The sequence below is a fragment of the Marmota marmota genome, unplaced genomic scaffold (genome assembly GCF_001458135.2).
Source record: "Marmota marmota marmota unplaced genomic scaffold, marMar, whole genome shotgun sequence".
NCBI lineage: Eukaryota > Metazoa > Chordata > Mammalia > Rodentia > Sciuridae > Marmota > Marmota marmota.
Window position 1 is genome coordinate 1,939,685 of NW_025999863.1, and position 12,461 is coordinate 1,952,145.

A 12,461-nucleotide genomic window follows, 5' to 3' on the forward strand; every position below is an offset into this window, starting at 1 on the left:
GGTGATGGGGCGGATGCTCTCCCGCGGCCGCCCTCCCTCCCTCCCTCCCTCCCTCGGCCCATCCATCTCTCCAAGATCATATTTAAATCTCTCTTTTGTGCGAGGCAGGAGCTGGGCTCGCCCCTCAGAGGCGGTTTCCATGGCAACAACAATTGCCAGCTTCCGTGTGGTGAATCAGCGTTGCCATGGTAACCCCATCCTCATCTGCCCAAGGTGCTGGGAGGAGGGAGGAGGTGAGGCCCGCGGAGGCGGGTGGGAGAGGAGGGGGAGCAGGAGCTCGGTCCCAGGTGCCCCCTGTCCCCCACGTTGGCCACCCCAACCCAGAAGCTGATGGCATCTGGTTGAAATAATCTCCCCTCAACCTCCAGCTAGCAGGGTGTGGTGCCCAGGTGCAGAGGGCCTGGGGGTGAGGTGCGGTGCGGGCTGATGGAGGGGGAGGGAGATGGTTGGGGCCTTTCCTAGGTGGTCTGAGGTGGTGGCTGCTGGTGGCTTTGGGGCAGGGGATGGGTTGGGGACAAACAGAGGCCTCTCTGGTTCTGGGGCTCCTAAAGCCGAGTTCAAATCGAGGCAGCACTCAGAAAGGAGGAGGGTATCAGAGGGGGAGGGTCTTAGCGAGACAGGAGGAGATGGGGGAGGGGGAGGGGACTCCGAAAGGTGGGGCTCGAGAGGGAGGGAGCCAGCTGGGGGGGCTCAGAGCAGCGGGGTGCTTGACTGAGGCGCCCAAGTGGGCTGGCAGCTGGGAGAGAGGTGAAGGGGTCCAGCGGGGCGGAGCCGCGGGAGCTGCTGCCCACCGGCCCTGCCCAGCTTGGCCGCCGCTCTGGATTTCGCCGTCGGGAAGGTGGGTGCACCAGGTGCCCGTCTCGGGTTGTCCTGTAGTCTCGCGTGGTTGGAAAAGCTGGCCTGTGGGGCCTTCTCGGCTGGACCTCAAAAGTCTGAGGTGGAAAGAGGGGTCCAGAGACTGTAGGGCTAACGGGAGGTCCCTCTGGGAGGCCCTGGTCCAGCCAAGGGCACCTTCCTATGCTGGGAGACACAGGCGGGTTCAGTTCTGCAAGTTCCTCTGATGGCTCCACATCCTGCCCTGTGTGGACTGACCAGGGTCCCCAGCTGGAGGGACAGCAAGACAGACACTTCCGGCCCCGAGGAGGGGGAGCCTGGGGCCCAGAGGTGGGGGGACTGCCAGCCTGGGGGCCTTAGAGCTGGGTTCTGACGGATGAACAGGAGTTCCCCAAGTCTCCACTTGAGGAGGAGAGCCCTGTCCAGGACCAGTGGACCCTTGCCTCCCTGCTTCTGCCCTCACACCTCAAATTCAGCTCGTGCCTGGGACTGAGCATGTGCGGAGGTGCTACAGTGGAGAGCAACTTCCACAGAAATATGGCTTTCAGTACTGGGGGTTGGGGACAGGGGATTCCAGAACAATGGAACCATGGGCCCAGATGACCTGCTGGTCCACTGGGGTATGACAGTCCTTCCACCCAAAGCTCATGGGACCTGCCTAAACGTAGTTGCCTGAGTGTATCTGTTAGCTACTGCTGGGTAACACACGGTCCCAGGCATTTTGTCTAATCCCTACTCTGTGGGTTGGCGAATGCAATTGGGGCTTGTTGGATGATTCTTCTGCTGGCCCCTCCTGCGGGTCATCAGTAGCTCACCCAAGTTTTCCCCCCTGGCATCTCAGGGCTCCAAAAGGGCAAGGGACCAGGCTTCTTGAGGCCCAGGCTCAGAACTTGTGCCACATTCTGTTGGTCGGATCTGTTGGTTGGACCAAGGCACGCACACAGCCAGGTCCAGATGCTGGGGCTGGGGAAAAACACCCCACTTCTTGATGTCAGGAACTGCAAAGTGGCATCACCTACAAGGTCAGGAGGAATGCGGCCACCTTTGCAAGTAGCCTGTCGGGTTTGGAGAGGCAGTCTTCCTGGAGGAAGGGATGATAGCCAGTGGATTTTGAAAGCTAAGAGTTTGCCATTCGGTCCCACCCGGGGGCTTGTGTGTCATTTGGTTTGACTGGGATGTTAAGGGGCTGGGGGCTGGTGGACGCTGAAGCAAGCGAGGTGAGCACGGGTGCCCAGCAGGGCTCAGGAGTGGCCGGCTGCCCATCTTGACTTTGCCCTCCCCCTCTTTCCACAGATGGCGCGACCGATCCAGGTGAAGCCTGCAGACAGCGAAAGCCGCGGAGGTAGTTGTCATCTCTCCACGGCTGCAGGGCTGGGGTCGGCAGAGGAATGGGGAGGAGGGAAATCCCTTCCTACCTCTCACGGAAGGGGACACTGGGTGGGGCCTGTGGATCGCAGCTGGCCTTGGCTGCCAGAGCCGCAGTGTTCACACGCCCCCTGGTGGTGGGACCGGTCCAGGAACGGGGTTCTGCCCAAGACCAGCTGCTTGCAAATACCCCACCCCTTTCAGGGTGTGCTAATGGGGGTCTTCAGAGAGGATGGGGTCCCGAGGGCTATGGGTCGGTCTCTGGGACGTGCGCGTGCCTGTTTGCAGGTGTGCATGCTCGTGCGTTCCTGTGTCCAGACGTGCAGACTTGCTGTGCTGCAGCTGCTACACATGAACACATGCGTGCAACGTGCCGGGCACCCACCCGCTTGCATGCACGACTGTGCCTGGCCTATGCGTGGGCATGTGTGCTCACGCCCGTGTGCTTGGCTGTTGGAGCTGGGTGTGCGGGCTGACGTGCAGGATGGGGCCAGAGTCTGTGTGGGGCTGCACCCTGGTGTGGGCTGCACCCTGGAGGCCTGCTCAGCCGTCTTCAGTGGCCCAGAGCCTAGCCGTTCTTCTCCCTACCCTGGGTGGAGGGAAGCTAAAGGGGAGACCCAGGGGAGGGGAAGGTGCGGGCAGGGCTGTTGGGACCTCTGTGTATGTGTAGGAGCCTGGTTAAGCCTGTCTGGGTCGGGAACCGCTTTTACTTTCCACCCTGGCTGCCATGTGGGAAGCAGGAGAGGGGCAGGCCTGTGGGTCTGCAGGACTCCTGCACCCCTCCGCCCCCACATCTGATTCTCGCTCCTTCTCCTCTCTTCCTGCTTCTCTGGTTCCCTCTGCTCTCTCTCTCTCTTTCTCCCTAATGCTCAGCCTCTCGGCTTCTCTCTTCCTCCCACCCTTTTGAGTGACAGCTGCCCAAGAAGGGTTCCCATAGTAACCAGCTCACCATCCCTGGGAGATGAAGCTGCTACTTTCCTGATTACCAGGGAGCAGTGCCATTACAGAGGGGCACGGCTGTAGTGTCTCAAGGGAGAGGCTGGCCCAGCCCCTGGCCCCAGACTCAGGCAGATCCAGCCAGCCCCCCACCCAGGTGCGCCAGGTGGGGCTCCAGGCTTCCCTGGCACTGGGCCTGGTGCACATGACCTCTCACTGGACATCGGTTGACTCTGTCTCCCAGCCCCAGAAGGGTTGGGCAGGGGATTCTGCTAGTCACTGTTGAGAGCAGGGTCCTGAGTGTACCCAGGCTTGCAGACTTGGTACAGCAAGGTGGTACCCAGCACCATGGTCCTGTGGGTGGGCTCTGGGGTGCACAGGAGGGAGACTGTCTTTGCCCGGGAGCAGCCAAACAGGGCCTGGGACGCCCGCAAAGGCTGCGAGATGGGAACACTGAGGGTACAGAGGGTATTGGAGGGATCTGGGCAGGCATAGGCTGGCCGTCCTTGCCTTGAGGCTGTGTCCCCCGATCCCCTGCACGCGCAGAACAGGAGCCAGCGAACCTGGGCGAACCTTGTCCATGCGCACTGGAGGGCCAGAGAAATCACGGAGGCCCGGGACTCGGCTGAGGTGGTGTCTCCGCCCACAGGGGACCGGAAGCTGTTCGTGGGGATGCTGAACAAGCAGCAGTCGGAGGAGGACGTGCTGCGGCTGTTCCAGCCCTTCGGGGTCATTGACGAGTGCACCGTGCTCCGGGGGCCCGACGGCAGCAGCAAAGGTGATGGGGGCGGGGCCTGAAATGAGGTGGGGCTGCTCCAGGGGCGGGGCCGCGGGAAGGGACGGGGCAGCCTGGGCACGTGGAGGGGAGCGGCCGGTGGGCGGGTCCAGTGGGAGGGGCTGGCTCCGTCCTGCATTCTGGGGACAGCATCTGGACCTTGTGAGGGTGCCGGGCTGTTGGCAGGACGCGGGGTGGAGCCGCGTTCCCGGGACGCGCCGCGCCTGGGCCCCAAGTGCTTTTGGAACCGTCACAAATTGTGCTGCCATCTGCCCAATTCCCGACACTTCGCCACACTACCCAGAGCCGCCTGGCACTTTCTCCGCGCTGTCTATCAGGAGGTGTCCGCTGTCTGTCTGCCCTGGGGCCTCTGTCCATGCGGCCCTCTGGCTGGATTTGCCAGTGTCTGGTGGTCTCTGGCCTGGTGGCACACGGCCCCCTCCGCATGCCTCTGGACATGGCCAGGTCTGTCTGCAGTCCCTGTGCTTAGCCTGACTCTACCCCAAGACTGCCCTGTCCAGTGGTGTGTCGTCGCCTCCGTCCTGCATTCTGGGGACAGCATCTGGACCTTGTGAGGATGCCGGGCTGTTGGCAGGCCTGGCCCTCCCTCGTTCTGACAGACAGGGCTCCCCGAGGTCCCGCCATGCTCTGTTTGTGAAAACAGCTGCCAGGCCGCCTGGTTTTCTGGCTGACCAACTGAATGGGTGACAGGCCACTGGGCATGCGGTGGCCGAGGTTGCTGGGCGACTGTCTGGCCCCGACCCTCTGGTTGCACAGCAATCTGAACAAGCAGCGGCTGTCTTCCAGCTGCGACTGCTGGGTGTCTGGCTGTGTGTCTTGTGTGGCCACCGGGGCTCCCTGTGGTCACCCTCCCACCCTCTCATCCTCTGAACCCGCACCTCCCCTCCCCCTGTCTTGGAACAGGCTGTGCCTTCGTGAAATTCTCTTCTCACACAGAGGCCCAGGCGGCCATCCACGCCCTCCACGGCAGCCAGACCATGCCGGTGAGTAGGAGTGCCTTTGGCCATGGTAGGGGGCATGGGCAGTGAGGGGGACAGGGACAGAATCATCATCGAAGCCAGCCAGTGGCCTCTGACTCTTCTTCAGAGAGGGCACAGCGGGCAGAGAGCCTATAGCCCTGGGCTGTGGGGAAGGTGCAGGCGAGTGTGTGTGTGTGCAAGTGTGTGTGGGAGGGTGGGCGTGCGTGTGCTACAGGTGTGCGCTGTGTGCGCGTGCATGCGAGTGCTGTTGCGAAGGCATGATTAGTAGGTGTGTTGAGAGTGCAGTATGCACGCGTGTGCACTTGTACAGATATGGTGCTCGCGTGTGCTCATGTAAGTGTGTGTATGTGAATTAGTGCACATGTGTGTTAGACCTGAGTGTGCAAACCTGCGTGAGCCTGGATGACAGGGCAGTGTGTGTGTGCTGCGGGTTTGTGCGGCCACTGTGCCTGTGTGTGCCAGCATGCCTGCGCACACATTGGGTGGTGTGTGTGCACACCGAGTCTGTGCAGGCCGGGGGAGGNGTGTCGTCGCCTCCGTCCTGCATTCTGGGGACAGCATCTGGACCTTGTGAGGGTGCCGGGCTGTTGGCAGGACGCGGGGTGGAGCCGCTTCCCGGGACGCGCCGCGCTGGGCCCCCAAGTGCTTTTGGAACCGTCACAAATTGTGCTGCCATCTGCCCAATTCCCGACACTTCGCCACACTACCCAGAGCCGCCTGGCACTTTCTCCGCGCTGTCTATCAGGAGGTGTCCGCTGTCTGTCTGCCCTGGGGCCTCTGTCCATGCGGCCCTCTGGCTGGATTTGCCAGTGTCTGGTGGTCTCTGGCCTGGTGGCACACGGCCCCCTCCGCATGCCTCTGGACATGGCCAGGTCTGTCTGCAGTCCCTGTGCTTAGCCTGACTCTACCCCAAGACTGCCCTGTCCAGTGGTGTGTCGTCGCCTCCGTCCTGCATTCTGGGGACAGCATCTGGACCTTGTGAGGGTGCCGGGCTGTTGGCAGGACGCGGGGTGGAGCCGCTTCCCGGGACGCGCCGCGCTGGGCCCCCAAGTGCTTTTGGAACCGTCACAAATTGTGCTGCCATCTGCCCAATTCCCGACACTTCGCCACACTACCCAGAGCCGCCTGGCACTTTCTCCGCGCTGTCTATCAGGAGGTGTCCGCTGTCTGTCTGCCCTGGGGCCTCTGTCCATGCGGCCCTCTGGCTGGATTTGCCAGTGTCTGGTGGTCTCTGGCCTGGTGGCACACGGCCCCCTCCGCATGCCTCTGGACATGGCCAGGTCTGTCTGCAGTCCCTGTGCTTAGCCTGACTCTACCCCAAGACTGCCCTGTCCAGTGGTGTGTCGTCGCCTCCGTCCTGCATTCTGGGGACAGCATCTGGACCTTGTGAGGGTGCCGGGCTGTTGGCAGGACGCGGGGTGGAGCCGCTTCCCGGGACGCGCCGCGCTGGGCCCCCAAGTGCTTTTGGAACCGTCACAAATTGTGCTGCCATCTGCCCAATTCCCGACACTTCGCCACACTACCCAGAGCCGCCTGGCACTTTCTCCGCGCTGTCTATCAGGAGGTGTCCGCTGTCTGTCTGCCCTGGGGCCTCTGTCCATGCGGCCCTCTGGCTGGATTTGCCAGTGTCTGGTGGTCTCTGGCCTGGTGGCACACGGCCCCCTCCGCATGCCTCTGGACATGGCCAGGTCTGTCTGCAGTCCCTGTGCTTAGCCTGACTCTACCCCAAGACTGCCCTGTCCAGTGGTGTGTCGTCGCCTCCGTCCTGCATTCTGGGGACAGCATCTGGACCTTGTGAGGGTGCCGGGCTGTTGGCAGGACGCGGGGTGGAGCCGCTTCCCGGGACGCGCCGCGCTGGGCCCCCAAGTGCTTTTGGAACCGTCACAAATTGTGCTGCCATCTGCCCAATTCCCGACACTTCGCCACACTACCCAGAGCCGCCTGGCACTTTCTCCGCGCTGTCTATCAGGAGGTGTCCGCTGTCTGTCTGCCCTGGGGCCTCTGTCCATGCGGCCCTCTGGCTGGATTTGCCAGTGTCTGGTGGTCTCTGGCCTGGTGGCACACGGCCCCCTCCGCATGCCTCTGGACATGGCCAGGTCTGTCTGCAGTCCCTGTGCTTAGCCTGACTCTACCCCAAGACTGCCCTGTCCAGTGGTGTGTCGTCGCCTCCGTCCTGCATTCTGGGGACAGCATCTGGACCTTGTGAGGATGCCGGGCTGTTGGCAGGCCTGGCCCTCCCTCGTTCTGACAGACAGGGCTCCCCGAGGTCCCGCCATGCTCTGTTTGTGAAAACAGCTGCCAGGCCGCCTGGTTTTCTGGCTGACCAACTGAATGGGTGACAGGCCACTGGGCATGCGGTGGCCGAGGTTGCTGGGCGACTGTCTGGCCCCGACCCTCTGGTTGCACAGCAATCTGAACAAGCAGCGGCTGTCTTCCAGCTGCGACTGCTGGGTGTCTGGCTGTGTGTCTTGTGTGGCCACCGGGGCTCCCTGTGGTCACCCTCCCACCCTCTCATCCTCTGAACCCGCACCTCCCCTCCCCCTGTCTTGGAACAGGCTGTGCCTTCGTGAAATTCTCTTCTCACACAGAGGCCCAGGCGGCCATCCACGCCCTCCACGGCAGCCAGACCATGCCGGTGAGTAGGAGTGCCTTTGGCCATGGTAGGGGGCATGGGCAGTGAGGGGGACAGGGACAGAATCATCATCGAAGCCAGCCAGTGGCCTCTGACTCTTCTTCAGAGAGGGCACAGCGGGCAGAGAGCCTATAGCCCTGGGCTGTGGGGAAGGTGCAGGCGAGTGTGTGTGTGTGCAAGTGTGTGTGGGAGGGTGGGCGTGCGTGTGCTACAGGTGTGCGCTGTGTGCGCGTGCATGCGAGTGCTGTTGCGAAGGCATGATTAGTAGGTGTGTTGAGAGTGCAGTATGCACGCGTGTGCACTTGTACAGATATGGTGCTCGCGTGTGCTCATGTAAGTGTGTGTATGTGAATTAGTGCACATGTGTGTTAGACCTGAGTGTGCAAACCTGCGTGAGCCTGGATGACAGGGCAGTGTGTGTGTGCTGCGGGTTTGTGCGGCCACTGTGCCTGTGTGTGCCAGCATGCCTGCGCACACATTGGGTGGTGTGTGTGCACACCGAGTCTGTGCAGGCCGGGGGAGGTGGACGGCGCGCGTGGATGTGTGGGCCAGTGGGTGTGAGCGTGTGCATGCACGTGTGTGCGTGGGGGGGCGAGCTGGGGAACATGACGAGGACAGGGTGGGGATGGGCATGGCAGGCAGGAGGGACAGTGGAAGATGGGGCTCGAGGTCCTGCTGTTCAGGACAGAGGAGCCCAGGCTTTCTTCTCAGGCAGGGGTTTCTGGCTGACCCTGGCTGGGCGACTGTCCGGCCGTCTGCTCACATGCTGTCTCCCAGCCACCCTTCCCCCAGATTCAGGGAGGCCCGGCCAGTAGCGACTGTTCCTTTGGGTCAAACAAGGGGATGGAGGGGGTGACCGGGGGGCCTGGACCCAGGTCCAGGTCGGGGAGCATAAGGCCTGAGCTGGGGCCGGGTGGACAGGAGGGCCAGTCTGGAAAGACGCTGGTGAGGGTACAGGGTCCTACTGGCCCACTGGCCCTGGCGGAGGGGAGGAGGCGCGTCTCGGGGGTTCGAGGCGGGATGGGGCCCCAGGAGCCACCCTCTCTGAACACAGATGTCCACATCTGCCGGCCCCAGGTTCAGCTCTCCTCCTCAGTTGTCCTCCAGAGCTGGGGACAGGCTTTGTGTGCTCAGAGCTGTCTCTTGCCAGAGCGGGGGGCCCTGTGGGAACGAGCTCTCTGGGGGTCAGCAGGTCAGCAAGGGCAGGCTGCAGCAGGCACCTGGGGGCTGGCGGGAGGGTCTGACTGGAGGGAAAGCTTCTCCCTTCCCAAACCCCAGGGTCAGGGTCAGCTGCCTTTGACGGGTGGAGAGCTGGCCCTGTGCCCCTATGGCTGTGTCCTGATGTAAAGCCCCTGCTGGCCACTGCCTGGGCTGCCCGTTGGTGTGACATCCATATCTCAGCCCAGCTGGGTGAGCTGTCCCATAGTTGCAACACTATCCTAGCAGGTGTGTCTTCTAGCTGTTGCTCCCGGTGGGTGACAGTCCCCTAGGTGGTTGTGTATGCACTGTGCCCCAGACGCAGCTGGACGTAGCACCTATGCAGACACCAGGCCTGGGATGCTGACGGCCACCGGGCTTCCTGTGGCCTCAGCTCCTGCAGCTGTGAGCTGCAGACATGGCTGCGGTGCTGGCATCGGCTGCCCTCACGGAGGTGCCTGGGCTGGCAGGCTTGGGGGCCTCAGGTCCTGGCTACCTCCTGCCCTTCTCCCCCTGCTTGCCCCCAACCCCCCAGGGAGCCTCCTCCAGCCTGGTGGTCAAGTTCGCGGACACCGACAAGGAGAGGACGCTGCGGCGCATGCAGCAGATGGTGGGCCAGCTGGGCATCCTGACGCCGTCCCTCACCCTGCCCTTCAGCCCCTACAGTGCCTACGCCCAGGCTGTGAGTGGCCCCAGCAGATGGGCTGTGTCCCCAGATCCCAGTGCGGCTCTCCCTTGTGCCCGCCTCTTGGCCTTCCTCCTGTGCCTTGCTCCACCTCTCGGGCTCAGGACCTGTCCTGTGTGGCTGAGCCCCCAACTCTAAGCTGATTCCTTCCAAGCCTAGAAGAGCCCCTACCCATGAACCGAACCCCAAGTCCAGGCTAAAACTCGAATTCTGGGCAGAACACAATGCCAGGCTCACTCACCAAATCTAGACTGAGCCCTGACCCCACCTTGACACCAAACTCAGACTGAGTCCCTAACCCAGGCTGCACCCTGGTCCTGAACTAACCCCTAGTCTCAGATTAAGCCCTACCGTGGGCTGAACCAAGATCCTGGCTGCCTCAAATCTAGATGAGGTCCAGTTCTGGCTCAATCCCCAATCCAGGCGAAGCCGGAGCTCTGACCTGCTTGAGCCCGGGTGAAGCTTCCGTTTCCAGCTGAACCCTGAGCTGTTCTGAGCCTTGATCCCTGACTGAGCCCTGATTCCAGCCAAGACGCACCCAGCACGACACACCCCTTCTCCCAGTCGCTGGACCAGCCTCCCCTTTGAGCCTTGATCTCAAGGCAGACCGTGCCCACTGACGTCCTCTCTGTCCCCAGCTCATGCAGCAGCAGACGACTGTGCTGTCCACCTCGGGCAGCTACCTGAGCCCCGGTGTGGCCTTCTCACCCTGCCACATCCAGCAGATCGGTGCCGTCAGCCTTAATGGGCTGCCTGCCACACCCATTGCTCCTGCCTCTGGTGAGCATCTGTCAGGGGCCCAGGATGGATGGGCAGGACCCCAAGCCAGCAGCCAAGGCTCCCCTGACCTCTTCCTCTCCACAGGGCTGCACTCGCCCCCGTTGCTGGGCACGGCTGCCGTGCCGGGCCTCGTGGCTCCCATCACCAATGGCTTCGCAGGTGTTGTGCCCTTTCCTGGTGGGCACCCTGCCCTGGAGACTGTGTATGCCAATGGCCTTGTGCCCTACCCAGGTAACTCAGAGTGGTCCCCTGAAGCCCAGTGGAACAAGCATGAGTCCACACCCCCTGGAGCCCAGGGAGCAGAAGGGCGGACGAAGGAGTCCCAGCAGAGCAGATGGGAGCTGTGGTCCCAGGAAGGGAGGCCTGGCATGTGGGAACAGAGGAGGTAGCCCGGGTGGTTCTGGGTTCACATTTCAGTTTGGTGGCCCAGGGTTGTGTGAGTCTCAGCTCATCCAGAAAATGGGGACCAGGTGTGGTGGTGCAGGCCCGTGATCCCAGTAGCTCCGGAGGCTGAGGCAGGAGGATTGCAAGTTCAAGGCCAATCTCCGCAACTTAGTGAGACCTTGTCTCAAATATTCAAAAGGGCTGGGGATGTAGCTCAGTGGTAGAGCACCCCTGGATTCAAACCCCAATATTGAAAAACAAAAAAAAGACAAAAACAGAAAATGAGGCTAATACCATCACCTCACGAGGACAGCACCAAAAGTCATACATGTTAATTGTCCCGATTGGGGAGGACATGGATGCCTTCATCCATTCATTCGCTGAATAAATACTGACTGTGCACCGATTGGGCAGCAGCTGCCCTTGTGGGTCAGACAGGCACTTCTCCCTACCCTATACCCCTCCCAAAGCCTCCTGCCAATAAGTCTTCTCTACCGTGGAGGAGATTCTGGTTTAAACTCTTTACTTTGTAATAACTGGAGGCTAGGTGCGTGCATAGGTGTGTCCTTCGCCCACCTCATCTGCCTGCTTGCTGGGCACTGGCATCTCACCACCATGGCGGAGGGTCAGGACACTGACCTAGCTATGTACAGTCCGCTCCAGACCTTATTTGGATTTCCCTCTTTCACCTTGCCCCTATGTGTGTCTGTGCCATTTTGGTAACATATCTGCATAACCACCACAATCAAGACACAAACGCTTGCCATCCCTTCAGTCCCAGCCACCACCCTGTCCTCTAGCGGCCTCTGCATTGGAGCAGAATTTTCGGCAGTTTTCCCCAGACTCAGCGGTTTGGGTGGTGGGGACAACCTCTCTGGCTCCTCTTCCATGGCAGCCAGAGGTCTCGGCGGGGTGGGATCCGCAGGGCATCTGATGTACCAGCGGTGGGAAGAGGATGGGGAGGAGTGAGGGTCACCCCTGAAAGCCAGGGGGTCAGGACAGGGCCAGCAAGATGAGGGGGAGTCTGAGAAACCCGGGGTCCTGTTGGCTTCTGCGATTGGCTCTCTGAGCGGCTCCGAGCGAGAGGCTTCCCCTCTCAGCCTCGGTGTCCCTACCTGTAAAAACGGAGTCAAACCCACAGCGGGTCAGCACACAAGCGAAGCGGGGGCGCACGTCCCTTTCCCTCCCTCCTGCTCTTAAGGACGGGGGTGGCTGGAGGACTTCTGCCGCCCCCAGCCCACTCTGCCCCTCCATCTGCCCCGCAGCTCAGAGCCCGACGGTGGCCGAAGCGCTCCACCCGGCCTTCTCGGGAGTCCAGCAGTACACAGGTAGGGCGGCAGCCCGGCGCAGCGAGCGGACCCGCCCCTTCTCCACCGGCCACGGCCGATTCTGGCCACACCCCTCCCCCCTCCGGTGCCCAGTCACACCCCCTGCCTCTGGCCCCACCCACTCAGGTCACACCCCTGTCCTGCTTTCATCCTCTGGCAAGGTTCCTGGCCGCACTCCTGCCACCCCCAAAACCGGACCCCCAAAGTGGACCGGTCCCTTAAGGCCCGGGCTTCAACACAGCCCCACCACCTGGGTTTGCGCTGCGGCCTGGGCCTCCCCTTTACCACGCCTCCGGCCCCGCCCCAGCACCTGACCACGCCCCTCTCCTGCTCTCCGGACTGACCACGCCTCTGCCAAAGTCCCGGCCCCGCCTCTGGCTCCGCTTCCTAAGGCCTCACGGTGGCCTCGCCTTCTGCTCTGGCCCTGCCCCCTCCAATGTGGCCTCGGTCCTTCCTTCCTCTGGGGCCCACCCCGGTAGCCACTCTCCCTTGTGGCCGTGGCCCTGCCCCTTGCTGTACCCCACCCTGTGTCCCTCAAGTTGTG

General features: G+C 62.3%; 1 protein-coding gene across 1 annotated transcript; it reads left to right on the forward strand.

Annotated features, from left to right (window-relative positions):
- Positions 1 to 127: 127 nt before the first annotated feature.
- Positions 128 to 12,231, forward strand: Celf5 (CUGBP Elav-like family member 5). The gene is made up of 8 exons (XM_048810824.1): positions 128 to 233; positions 2,128 to 2,176; positions 3,785 to 3,913; positions 4,835 to 4,914; positions 9,276 to 9,422; positions 10,064 to 10,205; positions 10,290 to 10,436; positions 11,855 to 12,231. The coding sequence occupies exons 1-8, from the start codon at positions 186 to 188 to the stop codon at positions 12,229 to 12,231; spliced, it is 1,119 nt and encodes a 372-aa protein (XP_048666781.1). The 5' UTR covers positions 128 to 185.
- Positions 12,232 to 12,461: the final 230 nt, after the last annotated feature.